Source organism: Delphinapterus leucas, chromosome 1, assembly GCF_059928025.1.
Source record: "Delphinapterus leucas isolate spDelLeu-1000000601 "Yukka" chromosome 1, BTC_Dleu_Yukka2, whole genome shotgun sequence".
NCBI lineage: Eukaryota > Metazoa > Chordata > Mammalia > Artiodactyla > Monodontidae > Delphinapterus > Delphinapterus leucas.
This window is the reverse complement of record NC_143129.1, coordinates 59,080,835-59,099,129: the sequence shown is the minus strand read 5'-3', so window position 1 is coordinate 59,099,129 and position 18,295 is coordinate 59,080,835. Positions and strand designations below refer to the sequence as shown.

Genomic DNA, 18,295 nt, shown 5'->3' with positions numbered 1-18,295 from the left:
GGGAGCCCGACTCTCTCCACGTTGCAGGCGCTGCAGCCGATGCCCTTGTCCCTGGTCCTCCTCCAGATGACACGGAACCCCTGGGCTAACGCACCAAGGCTGCGGGATGGTACTGATGCCCAGTGGAATCAGATCAGGCGCAACATCAAGATTTTCTCAGTAGGGTCACAAGATTATGAGGTGGCCCGTCAGCTCTCAAGCCCCAGTCCTCCGCCTCAGGGATCCCGTGCTTCCCAGCCAATGAGAAACAGTCGGTTGAATGGGCCCGGCCCCCTTCTCCCTCCAAGATCCACATGGGCCAGTGACTTCAAAGTCTTATGCTAATGGCAAGTGCTGGTACAATTGGGTGACTTCTGCAGTGGCTCCGATTCACAAATGCAGCAGCCTTATTGCAAATGCATATTCATCGGAACTATTCCTGCAAGCTCTGTCTCACAGAGCACGGTCTTAAAAGTACAAGAATACATCAGCACGGCAATATGCCAACTAAAAGGGGCTGGGATCACCAACAGAAGGCAAACCCTGAGGGGCTCAGAGAAAGGGCAGAGAAGTGGGAAGAGATGGGGAATATATCCATGTGCACGTGTGTGCATGTGCGGGCATGCTCAAACTCGTATGAGGGTGGTAGGGGAGGGATGTTTACATGTGTGCACACACAGTGTTTCAGTACTTATAATGACCCACCCGAGAGAGCAGCAAGGAAGGAAAGGTTGAAATCTGGATGAAGACATGCAGGTTGAATAGTTTTTAAAAAATGTGTCTCAGCTGGGAACTCCATTAGACAGTGAAATTGTCTCCTGAGGGAGCCCGCTGGGAAGCTCATTGCATAAGACATCTGAAAGCAGACTAGCTATAGGAAGGGGAGTACCTGGGACATCGACTCACCTCCTGGCTGCCTTTGGAAGACACGACCTAAAGAGCACTTTTCTTTGTGTTTTCCTGGTAGTCCTCTCTGTTCTGTCTTCCCTTCCTTTTGATGGACCGGCCAGGTCCTCTGCCTCCCTGCCCCTCAGCCCTCTCTCTTTCCATTTTCTTTTCTTTTTCTTCTGTCCCTTCTCAGAGGAATCAGCCTCCTGCCAACTGCTGCCCAATCTGTGAAAGTCTGGGGAGGCCTTTGGGCTGAGAGAGTCGCACTCTGGACCCAGGTACGTATCCATCTTTGATGGAGAATAGCTCCCTGGACAGGTGCTCAGAGACAGGGAAGTAGGGGGTGTGAAAGATGGAATTGGCCCCAGCATCCTCACAGCTTGCCCCTCCTCTGGGCCCCTTTACAAGAGCACAGCTGTCAGACTGGGAAGCAAGATGAGGCTCCATATCGTCTCCAGAGCTGGAAGCTCCCAGCTCTGCCCGGAAACCCTGCATAACAACGTGTCTCAGTGAATCACCTCTTCCTCTCTTTCATGCCAACTTTGTGTATGGCTTTCCTGTCTTTCTTCTCTGCCCTGTTCCCTCTCCCCTCTGTCAGTATTGCATCATTCCGCCCTCAAAAGAAGGGAAGGCTGAAACGTGACAACAAGTGTTGATGGGCATGAAAATGACTAATATAAAGGCCCCAGGAGCTGAAGCCTTGCCCATCTGCTCCTGCCTCCATTTACCTGCGTGGGTCCATCAATCTTCATATCCATGGCATGGGAGATAGCTTGGTCCACTCTAACCCAAACAGTCTTCCTAGTTCATAGCGTCACACAGTTTACACGTAGCGAAGGTCCATATGGCCGATAAAGTAGAAAACCACATTTGGGGAAGCAGGACTTCATTGCTATGGTCTCAAAGAGGACCTATTTCTATTTTTTCTCTACCATTCCTGGCATAACTTACTTCTTTCATCATTCTGGCCTTAGGTATGTGTCTTCTAAAACTTCCTATTATAGTCAATGTAATTTGATTCTTGGCAAAGGTAGGTTTCTTCTAGAATTTCCTGCTATAGTAAATGCAGTCTATTTCCTGCTAGAGTCAATAGTATACTACGAAGCAGTTAATTCGTTCTCAGATTGTTTGAGGGGATCCCTCACCAACTAGAGCGCGAGGCTGGCAGGAAAGAGCCATGCCGTACAGTTCATGACATTTTCCTAGGATACTTGCAGCACACACAGTAGGTGCCCCACAAACACCTCCTGATTAAATGACTCCATACATACCTCATCTCTGTCAAAAGAAAATTCATAATGTAGACTAGACAGTAGTTACAACTAGGGAGGAATCAATCTTGACCCTCCCTTTTACTCACAGTACGCTTTCAACTCTAACTGCATTGTGTCTTATCCTGTGGCCCCTCTCTCTGAAATTACAAGCTCGACAGGGCAGACATACCACGCAACCAGTGGAGTCCAGCTTGCGATCTGAGATGCAACGGAAGTTCTTACTGCAGCCCCCATTATCCTTGCTGCAATCACGGACTGGTCCAAAGGAATCTAAGAGGACCTCCAGGCTGTCAAAGGAGGATGAGGTCATCAGCTCCTCTCTGTAGGAAGAAAGAGCAGGAGGTAGGAGGAGGCCAGGGGACGCCAGGTGCAACAGGTAGCCTCACATTCCACGTTGCTGTCTGGCCAACCGGATCATGTCTTACTCTCTCTTACAAATATTAAAGATCAACCATACTCTGAGCCTTGAACTAACAAATTATGGACATTCTCCATCTCTGGGAAATAAGCCAAGGCTGTAACTCCTGGTCAAAGAAGAAGGTCTCAACTCAGGCAAGGAAATTAACATTTTATTGCCTGTCAGTCCTGAGGGTCTGTGGGAAGTGCTTATAATAAACTCTAATTTTATGACCTCTCTCGGTGCATGAGACTTGGGGTGTGCAATATTGACCCAGGTAGCGTAGATCCTGGCACTGCATCTGGGGAATTGGAAGGCAGCCTGCCAACTTCTCCTTCCAACTTGTCTTGATTCCCTTCCCAGCACCTTGGGCGTTCAGGTAGTTTCCCACTCAGCCTCCCAAACCCATTGTGGGCCTCAGCGTCCCGAGGCTGGACTCACCTGACCTCCACAGCATCCTCCATCACTGTCATGTCTGTCTTACACTTCGCTGAGGGGTTGATGGCCAGTTCAGCTGGTGGAATCACAAAGCTCTTGCTGAGGGGCAACCACATGCCCTCCCCGAGGGTGTAGGTGAATCTGCAGAGACACCCAACACCAGCTGGTTATGACTGGCGGGGTAAGCACCCCACTGGAGGACCTGGCACTCTACCTTCAGCTGCTTCCTTCTTAACCCTTGTAGTCCTCTCCAAAAAGGAGAGCTTATTGTCATTTGATGGATGAGATGATCGAGTCTGAGGCAGGCAGAGAGGCCTACCTCTGCTCACGTGTCCAGCCGGCTGGAGAACTGATGATGGCATCCACTTGCCCACTCTTAAAAGTGTCTTTTTTTTTTTTATATCATAAGCAATCAAGTTCCAGTTTCCTTCAGATTTGAAACTGGGCTTCCCCGATCTTAAGTCAGATATAATTGGAAGCATTTTAATTGGAAAGATGTACCGGCCTCCCACCATTCCCATCCCCCACGTTGCACACCCACAGTGGTAGTGACGGTTTCTCTCTGTGCCTGGAGGAGCCCTACCAAGGAAAAGAAAGAAGAAAAGCTCCCTTTTTCTGGCTTCTATGGGATGGGAGTGGAAATGACTGAAGCCAGGAGCCTCCCAGGAGGAGAGAAGAGGGATGAAGAAGGTAGGCCCAGATGTATCCTCCACACTCCTACCCACACCCCTAGCTAACGCCTAACCCGCAGGAGACAGGGAAGATTTTTCTTCTCTCTTATAACAAGGGCTAAAAGGAATAAAGGAATCAATCAGCATTTCACGGGAGAGCTTAAGGAAACCATGAGAGATTATTTGTTTATTTATTCATTCATTTTATTTCAAAGGCATTCAAATCCTCTGTGTTCACAGTCAAAAATAGTCCCTGGGACAAAAGCCAGTGTGGGTGGGATAGCACGAGGCTGTGGCAGTCTGGCGTCCCCTTCCCGCTTAAAGTGCAAGGAGGAACAATGGAAGGATGCGTACAATTAAACGGAACCAGCACCGGCTCCATTAGCAAGCTGGTCACAGAGCACCACTTCAGACTCCCTCTCCTTTCCCCTAACCTGCACATTCCCCTCTCCACTCCCCAGGTTGCCTGGGATGCTAGGAAACCAGACTGATGACATGAGATCTTTTATGAGACGTGTAGCCCTCTCTAGGACGCGGGCCACAGAGAATCCCCACTGACCAAGGCTCATGAGTTTTAAGCAGCCAAGTCCTGTGATTTTCATCCACTCCCTGAACAACAGACCTGGGTAACAGAGCAGCTGAAAGAAGAGAAAGCAGGCACCCAGGGGAGAGGCAAAACCACTGAGCAAGTGGGACGTGGCCAGGATTGGGGAGATTCCTCCCTCATTCCCAGCAGTACTCTCAGTCCCCTACTTCCTGGACCTGTGGAGCACACCTCTGCATTAAGCAGCACTGAAATAGCAGAGATCCTTTTTGCTCTGAAGGAGGCACTCGACTCTCCATGCCCACAGGAACAGGAGGCTAGGGTAGGGCTAGGTCAGTGCAGGAGGGGTCTCCACCAGGTGAGGGAGACCCATTACTAGGGGGACAGAAGAGGAAACCCACCACCCACTCTTCTGTGAAGCAGCTGGTGAAATTGAAGGCATGCCACTTCCTACACACACACACACACACACACACACACACACACACACACAAAATCACCTGGCAAGATTAAGGAGCCCATTCAGGGCAGGTGATTGCCCCAAGGTGCCTGGAACCTGGGACTTAAGGAAGAATGTGGTTTGAAGGCAACAACATTTAAGTGAGTTTTGTAATGGGCGTTGTTAAGACAGGAAGACTCTAACAGGCAGGCTGGGGTGGGCACACCACTGATGTTACGCATGATACACTGTTTCAGAGAGGACATATGCAATATTGAAGGGTACCAGGGAGAAGGCGGTTTATTTGGACATAGACAGGAGTTTTTGTTTTCTATTTCAGTTTTAAAATGACAAGTTTTGCATTGATGCAGAGCAACAGATCTGTGACCTGTAGCTTATAATTTCTGTAGCAGATTTTAGAAGACGGTTGGCAATTCTAGCATATTTCTTTTGGGAGAGAGATCCATGTCCATCCATCTCAGTTTTCCCTTCCTCCTCTGCATGCAGTAATCTTTCGAAAGGAAATGCAAACCACATCTTTCTCCAACTGACACTGTTTAAGGGCACCCAGACCCACAGAACACAGTCCACATCTCCGAAGATGTCACACTTCAGCTTCTTCTTTCACCAAGCCCTGCTTCAAACTCTGTGTTCCCACAATGCAATCTGCCCGTAACTCCAAAAGTCGTCCTCATTTTCTCGCCTCCTTGCCTTTGCTCTTAAAAGTCCTTCCTTCTGAATTTTCTTTCCTCTCTCCTTTGCCGCACTCCCACTCATTTTAAGACACAGTTAAGGTCGCATCTCTTCCTGAAAGCCCTCCAGGGCCTTCATGCTCTTAGGCTGAGTAAGGGACTCTCTTCTGCATACGTGCACACGGTGCCTTGTCACCCCTGAGATGTTGATCTGCACTCATCTTTTCATGTGTCCATCACCATTCATAAGAATGCGCTCTCTTGGTAGGCAGAGGATGGTTCTTTGTCATCTTGTATCCCCACTGCCAAACATAATTTCTGACACAGGAATGTCACTCCATAAATATTTACTGACTGCTCGACAAGGAGATTTAGCTATGCTCTTTAGTTCGAACAGGCTGCTAGGGGAGATAATCCCAATTTTCCAATTTAAAGATAGAAATGGTGGTGAAAATTATTCTTCATTTAAAACAGGATATGGGTTAACCTCTGGGTTTGAACACATTTGATGTTTGAGATGGATCTGGGTTTGATAGGATAAAGAACTTCCTCAGAGCACAGAAACTTCTGAAACATGACACTCTACCAAGTTAACAAGAAACCCTTCACCCTCTGGTAGGGTCAAGGTGAAACCTTGTAGGGGAAGCAAAGTCAGGTGTGGGTAGAGACTAACCTTTATTGAGAACTTTCTAAAGGCAGGTGCTCTTAGAGTTGCCTCATTTATCCTCACAACAGCCCTCTGAGGTTAGTCATTTGGTTCCATCTTACCAAGACATCAACCAACATTTTAAGAAGTTTTGCAACCTCCCCAAGGTCGCCTCTCCATAAGTGGGAAGGAGGGGGGTGGGTCTGATTCTCAGAGTGTTGCTCAGAGCCGCTTTCCAGCCCATGTTGGCTCATGCGTATGAAATTCTAAAGTTTTCTTTTATCTGCAAAATCTACTGAGTGACTCCAAAAACTAAATATAGAACAAACTGTCAGAGGAAAGCTGCATCCTAAAATCTCATCTATCCCTCATCCATGCAGATTTGGCAGGAACAACTTCAAAAAGCCACCGAAGAGAAGTTGGGTGAATATCTGAAATGCTTTCCCAGGTTGGGCCTTCTCGCGTGACAGCTGGTGGTGACCACTGCAGTTAATGGCTCAGCTGTGGGCTGAGTCCTGCACATGGCCCTTTTGAACTAGAGCTGGAAATTTCTGTCCAGAAGCAAGCGCTTGCCAGAAAGCACTGGACAGAAAAAGCCAGTGCTCTCATCGTGGCTTGGCATGAAATCGAATGTGGGAAAACTGATAAATGGCTCTTAGCCTGGCATCTCCACCCTTTCCTAGGGCAAGCCATGCCAGAATGAGGTATTATTCCAAAGGATGCAGGTACGCACTCAGGACGAAGGTCTCTGAGAGAAAAATTTGGTCTGTACTCACCCCTGCCACGAGAGGGCCTAGTGGAATGGAGTGATCCTAGCTACCACAGAAAGAACATCTTCAGTATCAGGCTGAGTTGGGTGAGGAGACTCATTCTGGAGATTCAGGGTTCCCTTGGATCCTTTGAGTCTAGCTTGGGCCCTTCCCAGGTTCTCTGGGATTTTTTCTAGGTTTTTTCCTAATCTGGCTAGGAAATACCTGACATGATCATCTACAGTTATTTATTGAAGACCAACTATGTTTAAAATGGTATGTTAGATATTAAATATTTAAAACCATATAGGGTGGGCTTCCCCGGTGGCGCAGTGGTTGAGAGTCTGCCTGCCGATGCAGGAGACACGGATTTGTGCCCCGGTCTGGGAGGATCCCACATGCCGCGGAGCGGCTGGGCCCGTGAGCCATGGCCGCTGAGCCTGTGCGTCCAGAGCCTGTGCTCCGCAGGGGCAGAGGCCGCAAGAGTGAGAGGCCCGCGTACCGCAAAAAAAAAAAAAAAAAAAAAAAAAAAAGAAACTATATAGCGTATTTCCCCGCCCTTCAGGAAGACAACCATTTCATTGGAGAAGCAAATAGGCAAATTAAAAATCAACATGAAATAAATAATTGACAAATAAACATTAAAGCTAGTATATATACAAATTTGGAAGGAGGAAGTCATTGTGGATTGATGCAATGGATTGGAGAAGCTTCAGGCCAGTGTTTCCCAATCCTGGGTACAGATTAGAATTACTGTGGTATTTTAAAAAACACTCATGCCCTGGTCCCACCTCCCAGAACTTTTCAATTAATTGGTTTATTTTGGGTAAGATCATTGGTAATTTTTTTTTTTTTTTTGCCACACCAGATGGCATGTGGGATCCTAGCTCCCCGACCAGGGATTGAACTCGTGGCCCCTGCCTTGGAAGCCCAGAGTCTTATCCACTCACTGGAGATTCTCATGGAGGGCCATGGTTGGAGAACAATTCTTAGATGAGACTGTAAATTCCTTGACGTCAGGGACTATCTTGGTCACATTTGTTTGGTCATATCTACATCATCTTGAACAGTACCTTGCAATAGTAGGTGCTCAATAGATGTTGAGTTTAGCTGAAACTGGGTCTAGATCATGGCAATGGGTAGTGTTTATAGAAGAATATGCATAGAGGAGGGAGTCTGAGCAGATGTGCAGAGTGGGAAATATGCAAGTTGTCAGGGGCAGTGGATCAGTTAGAAGGTAGATTTGACTATGAATGGAAGGTTCTATAGGAGAAGAGCAGCTCATTAAGAGGGAGTTGTACATTGACATTCAATTGTGGAAAGATCTGAATGTCAGAATTTAAATTTTATTCCACAGTCCAGGGAAATATGCAGTGGCTTGGAATTTATCAAGTCTCTAAATCATAAGTGAACAGAGTAGCAAGTAAATAGTCATTTAGCTCCTTTAAGAAATTGCAGTCACTGACCAGGTCATAGAATTTTCCAGACTGGCCATTGGCAGTTGGTTGACTCAGATCACAGAAGGTTCTCATTAAAATTCTTACTACCTGAAATAAAGAGGTCATGACCTGGTGTTTTCATCTGTTATGTTAGGGATCAAAATGTTTAAACACTTATTGATTAACCCACTGGCTTCTGAGATAGGTGACTGCATGGGTCAAACCACACATGTGATCCCCTCTGTAGTGACTGGGTATCACATCTAGTTGCTACTTAACAAACTTTAAAAGAACAAATGATGCTCGTGGGGATGGAAACACATTTTTTGAGCTGGTTCTACTCTAAAAGCAATTTCATTAAGGGCTTGGTTTTTCAAAGTGTTAGTTTCGGACCTTTAGGGGAGAGGGAACCTATCCATGTTAATAGAACTCCACCAGGCTCTCCATCTGCCTTATCTTTATCACCCTTCATAAGTTCCTTATCACCCTTCATAAGTTCCAACAGACCAGCAGCAGGAAAAAGGGAGAAAAAAGTCTGCCAAATAATACATCATTGTTGGAAAGTTTAAATGCCCGAGTCATAGTCTAAGGAATACAGCTACACCTCTTGCAGCACAAATCCTCAAAAGCAGCCTGTGGCCAATGTCATTAACATGACCCAGCCCATCCCCGGAGAGACATCACATCGGGAGAGAAAAGGGCAAGGGAGGGCTCTGTGAGGAAGTGGCTCTGTGAATCGGCGCTCTAGCTAGGAGAGTGCCTTAGGAGAGCACGGCAGTGGCAGAGCCCAGTGCATCCAAGGCAGCAGGGAGGAGAAGGAGAAGCTGAGGCAGAGAAGCCAGCTCCAGGAGGCAAATGCAGGAGCAAAATGAACACCAAGGCCAGGACTGGCTGACAGAGAGGGTCTGGGGAAGGGGTGTGGAAAGACGGCAGTGAACAGGCGAGACTCCTCACAGTGTACGAGTGCAGTGAACAAAAGGAAGCAAGTTTTCCATTCGCTCACCATTCCTCCAGTATGGCTATGCAGTCGCTTAATGCCTCCTTTGACATCAAACACTCGGGAAGGACTATTTACTTCCTCTCCCAGAGGGCTTGCTCGTGAAGGGAGAGGTATTCGTGTCCATACCTCCTGCACAAGCACAATCTCTGGCACTTAGGGGGTACTCAGTTGATGCACGTTAAGTGAAAAATAGACTGACAGACTGAAGAAACGGATGATAAGATCTTAGCTTGGAAATAAACTTGTGTTCCAGCTAAGGTCTGGCGTGAATTAAACTTTATGAAAATCTCCTAGTTCATGGCTGGCACCCAAATTCTTCCTCTGCTTGCTGACTTTTCTAATATGTACCATTCCCAGGTGTGTAGGTAGAAATTTGGGAGGGACTAGAAACATCCAATTGGTTCAGAAGGGTGGTAGATTAAAGAAAATGATAATGAGGTATAGCTGAGAAAGGAGGGAGGCAGAGATAGGAGGGATTAATTTTGAACCACTTAAGTCTTTATGAGAAAGGTGCAAATTAGATGCAAAATGAAGAGGCAAAAACTAACATTAGTTGCTTGTTCTGTGCCAGGGGTTTTCCCTGCATTATCTCATATACTCCTCACAACAATACAGCAAGGCATGTAATGAAGCTCTGTTTAACAAATGTGGAAACTGGGGGCTCCAAGAGGTTAAGTAAATGACTGGGGGTCACAGAGCAGGCAAGGAAGGAAGCCAGGACCCCAACAGAATCTGTCTGGCCTCAACATCCTCCATGATGTCACTGGATGAAGGTGGGCAAACGCTGCTGTTACTAGGAGGGCAGAATGACTAAAAGTGTTCCCCATTTTATAAATTACCACTAGGAAAGAAAGTTCAGTGGGAAGTGGGACATGGGGCTTGCAGAGATATATAAGCAAGTCCCTAGACAACAACTTACCTGAATATTTTATCAGAAGGTTGTTCTCCCAAAACCAGGTCAAAGCCTCGCTGAAATATTGTATAAGGCCAAGGCCTGAAAGGAGAAATGGCATGCAATTAAAGTCAACCAACAAACTCCCTGAATGTCTACTCTGTGCCAGTTACCATCCCAGGTTCTGGAGACCCAAAGACAAAGAGGACACAGTCCCTCAAGAATCCCACTAAAGTGAGCTTACAAGACCTGGAATGCTGGAACCCAACCAGGAACAGGATCAATGCAAAAATCACTGACCCACTAGGAAAAGTGGAATTTAATAGACATGACAGCTGGAACTCTGTACAGACTAAAATTATAATAATGTCCGTAAGATGTTATGGAGAAACCCAAACGAACTTTTTGGCCAACCCAATAGATTTAACAGACACTTAGCTTTGCTTCACTGAAGAAAGAGAAGCAGTATGATTTCTTGGAAAGATGAAGCCTCCGGAATCAGACAGTTCTGAGTTCCAACTCTGTTCTGCTGTTGAGCCAACTGTCTACCTTTGGGCAGATTATTTGCCTTGTTGAGTCTAATTTCATCACTTGTAAAAACAGATTTGCTAATAGCTGCTTCACAGACCACTGTGAAGATGAAGCAAACCTTTTAGGCCAAGGCCGCAGTTCATGTGGGGTCCTCAACATGCCCCCTTTCCCTCAAAATGACATGAAGGTTCTGGGTCTTTGACAGCTTCCAGATGGTTTCAATCATTATAATGTCACTCATTCAATCAGAAACAACTGAAATGGTATTTTTGAATAAGACTTAAATACGGGTCTCTCTAGTGAGCATCTGGACGTCACATGTACTTGAAAGTAACAAATCTATTCCTTTTCAATAGTATATATCTCTTCACTAACCCAGATGTCCAACCCCAAAATTGTTTACTCCTTCAAGCAAGACATATAAAGCCCGGCCTTGTGCAGGTACTAGATATTGTGCACATGGGGTGAACTGGGCCCTTGCTCTCATGGAACATACAGTCTCCAGTATAACCCAATCACACCAACCCAATAACCTAATTACTGAGGATTTTACTGTAGACATGCCTTTGGTTTTCAAGGACTACAAAAAGTCAGGAGAATAAATTGACATAATTATTTGGGACTAAATCTAATACTAGGAATTGACCCAGTGGTTGTCCATGAGGGTGGTGTCACCAATAGAGAGTATTTGGGGAAATTTAGGGCAGTTGCCCTTGAATGACACAATGATTGCAGGACATTACTGGCATTTAGAAGGCAGGTCTGGAAGGCTAGAACAGAGCAGTGCTCAGAATAGCCCTGCACAACAAAAAAATTCCCCCGTGTCCTGCAAACTTCTGAATGTCTTGCTGCACACTTATGTAGAAAAAACCTGCTTATAATTATCTGAGCCTAGATGCTAACTCCATTTACATACAAGCAACAAAGCAGCTTGTACTGTTTTAACACAAGATGATTTGTCTAGGTGCATAACTACCATGTAAATTAAGAGAAGATTATACACTATTATTTAGGAATTTTACCAAGATTTGTTCATAATTTTGGAAAATCACATCATTGTCTACAATGCTGCTCATGGTCTTTGAATCACCAATACAGCATGTCTGTTTCAGTCTAATTGCTCTTACATATATCGTGTATTGCATATTACTTTACATATTATATTTTGGTGAATCTACATTAGACGCAAATGTCTGTCAACTTTATTATTTCTTCCACTGTAATATTGCAGAGAATTTATACATTAAAATAGTTATATCATTATAAATTATATCTTAGCATTTCTCTTTTAATTACTATTAAGACATATATATATTTATTTGTGTGTAGATTTTATTATATATGAATTTAATTTAAGGATTATAAAAAAGGTTAAGTTTATTTGTCATAAAATAGGGTGTTGGGTCTGATAGGGTTGAGAACCACCAACTTAACCCAACCAGCTAATCAATTAACTACTTGAATGAGTCGGTAGTTCCAAGGGGAGGCCACTGGGACTCCTTAAGGGAGTGGCTGGGATGAATACATTTCTTTTCTATGCTCACTATTTATAAACACTTTATTCCTGGAATTCAATTTAGAAATACCCTGAGGCAACTAGCATTGGCTCCAAACAGTACCCAAACACCATACTATGAATCACCCCTACATCAAATAAATAGCCCCTGTGTTCTTCATGTTTGTTCTGTTCTGGGGTTTGAATCTGATTTTTTCTTTTTTTGCTGAACAGTGAGTGGTGGCTTGTGAGCAGCTAAAAAATATGTACTAATTCAAGAAAAAGACTAAAAATCAGGAGAAAAAAATGTCTTGTCTGATCCTAGACACCTAGAGAGGGCAATAAAAAAAGAAAAGGGAGCTGCAACTTAATCTCTCTTTTGGGCAAAATGACATTTTATTTACTATCAGTTTAATAATTTTAAATAACACACGTTTTGCCTCCAAGTCATCTCTAGGACTCAAAATGGGTGCAATGTGTCATTAGATTTAATTCTTGGCGTGGTTCCTCGGTTGTCTGAAAATATATCTTGAGGAACCAAATTTTAGGACGAGCGTTGATTACAATGTGAACAATTAACTGCGTAGAATAACATAAATAAACCTGTATTCAGGCCATAGGTAGTGAATCGATAAGCCCAGAAACATTGATTAAGCAAGCACACGTTGACATGTTGCTAGGTAGTCATGTCAAAGAGACTTCCTGCTTTCAAGAGGCCTGAGTGTGAAGAAAGGCAGCTCAGATGTGTGGTCTGGACTCTGCCCTGATCACTGGCAGGCAGCAGGACCCAGTGGGTAGGACGTGGGTTCTGGAGCCAGCCTGACTATTCGAATTCCAGCTTAGCTAGCAATTGCTGTGGGACCTTGGGCAAGTCCCTTCATCATTCTGTGTCCCCATTTCCTCATCTGTGAAATGAGGCTGAGGGTAATAATTTTATCTACCTGGCAAGGTTGTTATAAGAAGGAACTAGTTACTATGGTTAAAGTGCTCAGAACAGTGCCTGACATTCAGTAAGTGCCATGTAAGCATTTGTTAAACAAATTAAATGTACTAGTTGCCTGAATCCAATATAAATACTATAAAAAGGAGATTCCCAAATTTCTAATGAGGAAGAGGTGTCTTCCCCTAAGGTGCAAACACAATGCAACACCAGGCTTTAACTCAGATCGTAAATGTATCTGTGGCAGCTGGAGAGGAGATAACGATGAGTGTGGGAAGACTCGCACCTCCCACCGGGGCCCACTTCACAGGGCAGGGACGCTGCAGGACTGACATGAAATGCAGAGAGAGGGGAAGAGCACATTGTGAAATGGCAAGGGAAGGCGGAGAGTCTTCGAACTGCTTCAGCAAAGGAGGAAAAGAGAATTGACTTATTTCCTTCCCACAAGTCAGGGATGATGTGTCAGGGAGATGGGGATTCTTATTTGATTTATTTAGCAAATATTTATGGAGAGCCTATTGTGTGTGAACTGTGATACTAGGCAACAGGAGCCGGGATAAAGAGATTCTTGCTGTCGAAGGAATCTACCGTCTTTCTGAAGAAACATACATATGCCAGACAAATAGCAGAGGATGAGTAAAAGGGAGGAGGAATGGGTTTGTTGGAAATAAACTAAGTGGTCGTGGCAGCGGCAGATCACTCACCCTGGGCACCGGGAGGGCCAGGTGTTGGCGGCACGTGGCAGCGTAGCCAAGGGGAGCTTGATGCAGGTGAGTGGAGAGGCCACAGGGGGCCACCCAGGAAAAGGCGGGGGCAAAGTGATGAAGAGCTGGACCTGAAAGTGCTGAAAATACGTGGAGCTGAGACCAACTGAAAGAGGAAGAGGCCTCTGCATTAGGGCTTTCTGGGTGTGAGTCCAAGTAAAAAAATTGAATTGGCCTCACCAAAAAGAGGCGCATTAGATATAGGATATAGACCTATATCCAGGCTCAGATGGAAGCTGCCTTGGGGATGCCTGGCAACAGGGTCTAGATGCCCTTATAATTGTCCCTCTCCTCTCTTGGCTCTATGTCTCACTCTACAGGACCATTTTTTTGAAAATGTCTTATGCACATGGTGGAGACTTGGCCTCCTGCAGGCTCCAGCGGCTGTCTTTACAGGCTCAGACCACAGAGAGACACTACCCCTCCTCATTAGGAAAAACTAATCCGTGGAGGAACTGCTTGATCTATCTTAGATCAGATGAGGAACCTGGACCAGTCTCTGGGACCCGGGAAGTAGAGGCATCTAAGTAGCTGCAACTCCCACTTGGTTTTCAGGACTAGAGTGGGGAGGAGGGTGAATGTCAAACGAAACAATCATTTCCACCTCAGCTTCCATCTGCTTGTGGTGGCAAGAGCGTGGCCTCCATCAGGAGGGGGGTGGCATTACCGAGCAGACTGTGCCAATGTTAGTTTTGTGGAAAGACCACCCATCGAGGAGCCCAAGGATGATAGTGGCAGGCCAGATGCTGGGCAGGAGACTGAACACCGCAGTTGGAAGGAAACGTCAGTCTTTTGACTCCAACTTAGGTAACGTGGTCTTGAATATTCTCTGTCCTGCTCGGGCAACCCAGTCACATGTTGGTTTAGGAAAATTAGCAGCATCGGAAGTCAGAATAGAGCTTGTTTGTTTGTTAATATCTTCAGTCTGACAAATCAACACCCTGAAGATTTTCCTCCTGTGTGGGCAGCAGATGGCCTAGATTCAGGGGCCTCACGGGCCAGCACCGGAACCATCTGGGATCCACTGCCTCGAGCAGGGACATAATCTGTGCCACAGAGGAGCCCCAGTGTAACGGAAACACAGCAGCCGGCAGGACACACCTGCAAGTTGTGTATGCTCAGAGCTATTAGTAATCTCTTATTTGCCTTTTCTTTTCTGCCCCTGTCTCACACAATACCCTCAGCTTATGCAGAGTCTTCCTTAAGCACTGGCAATTTCTAAGCTTTCAGTTTCCCTCCTCAATTCTCGCTCCTCTTTCTCAAGACACATCAGCGGTCACTGTGTTGTTTCCTTTAGTTGTTGGGTTAGGCCAGAAGTTGGTTGTGGCCTTGGCTTAACTTGATTTGACTGGTTGCTTGGGCATTCCTTCCACTGTGTAACCTAGACCCAACTGAGTGAGTGGACTCCTGCATGGCCAGCCTGATGGAATGATCCCTTCACACCGGCGCTCCCAGGGCAGAAAGGCACCACTTCTGCTCTGGACGAGAGTATTTTAAAATCTGCTCTTTGATTAAATGCTAGTCCCAGCTTTCCACCTAACAGTGGCACTTGGAAAGGGAACTCGGAAGTTTCTGGTCAGCATTGTCTGGTGATGGGCTTCCTTGTGGGGAACATAAGACTTATCACCTGGGGGTGAGTTGAGAAGGAAGAGATACAGATGATAGATGACAGATCGATAGATAGATAGATAGACAGATAGATATAAAATAGGTGGGGGGATACAGAGTGTGAGAGAGAATACATGTACCTATGTATGTATGTATGTATGCATGTATGTATGTATGTGCAGACACAGTTCAGTGTAGGGAGAGAATGTTTCAGCTGGAGGCAATGATGAAAAAGGCATTTCACGATGGGCTTTCGAAAACTAGGAGCTTCTTCTGAACTCATATATTCCTCCACCCATCGCTAAAGAGATCATTTTACAAATGAAAATCATTTGTCCATAGTTAAATGAAAGCACATCCTTTTAAGCTTGCTTCTGGCCACATTACGCTAAGTTTCTGGTGGAAGCATGGTTCCAAAGTTCCCCCCCAGCTAGTCACAATACTTTGGGGTCCGGGTACAGGATGCCATATCCATATGCAATGTGAGAGCTTTTGAGCAAATGTTCCTTTTCTTAACTAGGTAAATGCATTTGCAAGGAGAGGGCGGTGAAACAAAGAGAGAATAGAGTTTCATTTTTAAAAAGCTTCTGAAAAAAGGTAGTTTGAGAGATATACAGGAGAAAAGATAAAAGGAAAACTGGTAAAAATGACTTTTCCAGCTATGCAGTTGGCTGAAACACTCCACACCTCAATTTACCCTAATGATAAAATGAGGAGATTATTACGTGCTACTGTCTTCACAATCAGCACCAGTTCCGGGAGGAATAAGTACTGGAATGGCTGATCCCTAGATTGTCTGGTAAACCTGTGGCTTTATCAGAAGTTAAATGACAAGAATAATGATGTCCACAGTTTCCACAGGACACTTTAGGGCCCGAAGGCCTTGGCAGATGTTGTTTCTTTACCTGGATTTTTTTCCCTCTCATTTACTTATTTAATTTATACTGTTCGTTAATTCTGGACTAAAAATTACTTCCCAAAATAGACCTTCCCCTCCAGACTAGGTTACGTTCCCTTGTTATATAACGCACCCTGCACTTTCCTTTATAGAATCTATAACTAATATGCTATATATTTAGTTAATATGTTCCCTTCATCATATATAAAGGACTCTGTCATCATCTTTGCCATAGCCTCGCTGTCCAGCATAGAACCATCACATAGCAGGTACTCAGGAAAGAACTAGACCACACTGCAAATGAGGTTGAGGGTTGGACAGATCTGGATTTGAGTCCTGGGTGAGGCAGTCCATTGCCTGGTAAGTCCCTCAATTTCTTTCAGTGTCTTCATCTATAAAATGTGGTTAAAATAGTACCTAGAGTTAAGCAAGCAGGTATATACTTTTACACAGTGCCCGCCACACAGAACAAACTCAGCAAATATTAGTATTGTCCATTATAATTAACATTCCCATTTGGTAAAAAGAAATGCATTTCTAACTTCACATTTTAAAACTAAATCGTGATGACAGGCTGTATTTTACAAACGTGTGTTATCTTTAAGCGTGTAAATCTCATGTAAAGAAAAGTTAAATATTGGTGTGATTTTATTCATTATTTACTGTCTATTAATAGGTAAACAAATTCATTTAGAAGTTTTTATGCAGAAAAGTAACATATTTGTCAGTAACTAGCAAAGCAGCCAGGAATGTGACTATGGAGCCAGACTCAGTAGGTTTAAAACCTGGCTCTGCCACTTACTAACCCCGTGTCCTTGGTTAAGGTCATTAATTCCTGCCATCAGACCATCCTATCCATTTCCTCCTTTTGCTCCAGTCATGCCAACACCACCCCGCCCCCGTCTACCCTCCACAGTTCAGAGCCTGGCTCACTTCATAATTTTTGGTGACTTCAGTAGCCACTAAGATGATCCTTTCAATTCTCAAACCACTCATTTCCTTGACTTTTCTCCTCAGAGGATCCTGTCCCCACCCTCACTCCCAGGCTCATAGACTAGGTTACCAATATCTGCAACCCTTCCTTGGTCACAGTTTCAAGAATCCCAATATCTGACCGTCACCTCCTACCCTCCCAGTTCATTCCTCCTAAAGCCACAGAATATTTTCTATCCACCTGAGCCTTAAAATCCATTCATCCAACCACCGTTTTATCGACCCTCACCCACCTCACGCACCCGCTTCCCTCTTTACTCAAATTAAATTCTGTGATCCATTATTGTAATCGCCCTTTCATGTAACCTCAACTCTCTTGCCCTTCACTGCTTCATCGTACTTGTCTGAAACACTCTGACACTGGTTAAACTCGATGACCCCGTGGCTCCATTTCTGTGTTTGCACACATGAATGCCACTGACAACCACACCGACTGGTCTCCCTTTAAATCCGACACCACTGACCTCAAGTGGGCTCTGCATACTGCCTACCGATCAGACTACATTTTCCTTGTCTGTTGTCTCTCCCACTCTCAAGATCATTATCTCATAGCTTCTTCTTTCTCCTCACACCTCCAACACCTCCTCCCCCATCCTCGCCCTCAGCTAATGATCTGCTTCCTACCTAATTGAGAAAACAGAGGCAGTCAGATTAAATGCTGTCCTCACAACATCCATCCTCCTACCTGCTCCTGTGCCCACTACTTGGCCCTCCTTCCAGTAATTAGGCAGGAACAGTTTGTGCTCTTATCTGGAATACGTCCAGTCTAACTCACACTTTGACAACTACAGGTAATGGGATATAAGGAGAGGAGCACTAGATGGAAGTTACAAGTTCAAATCCCCTTCTGCTATTATGACCTCAAGCAAGTAAGACTGCCCGAGAGCCTCTGTTTCTCCATATGCAGAATGGGAATCATGAGCTACAGCATACTCCACACAAACTTTACACTGCTGAACAAAAGTGTGTATAAATAAATTTTAGATACTTCATAATCTCTGATTTTTCATTTTTTAAT

General features: G+C 45.0%; 1 protein-coding gene across 1 annotated transcript in view; it reads right to left on the bottom strand.

Moving 5' to 3' along the window:
- Positions 1–18,295, bottom strand: part of ASTN1 (astrotactin 1) — a 163,783-nt gene that overhangs the window by 95,975 nt on the left and 49,513 nt on the right. The window contains exons 4-8 of the mRNA XM_089901297.1: positions 14,774–14,824; positions 13,719–13,884; positions 10,076–10,150; positions 2,980–3,117; positions 2,311–2,461 (exon numbers count right to left, since the gene is read on the bottom strand). Coding sequence (XP_089757423.1) covers positions 2,311–2,461; positions 2,980–3,117; positions 10,076–10,150; positions 13,719–13,884; positions 14,774–14,824 — 581 coding nt within the window. The remainder of the gene's footprint in view (positions 1–2,310; positions 2,462–2,979; positions 3,118–10,075; positions 10,151–13,718; positions 13,885–14,773; positions 14,825–18,295) is intronic.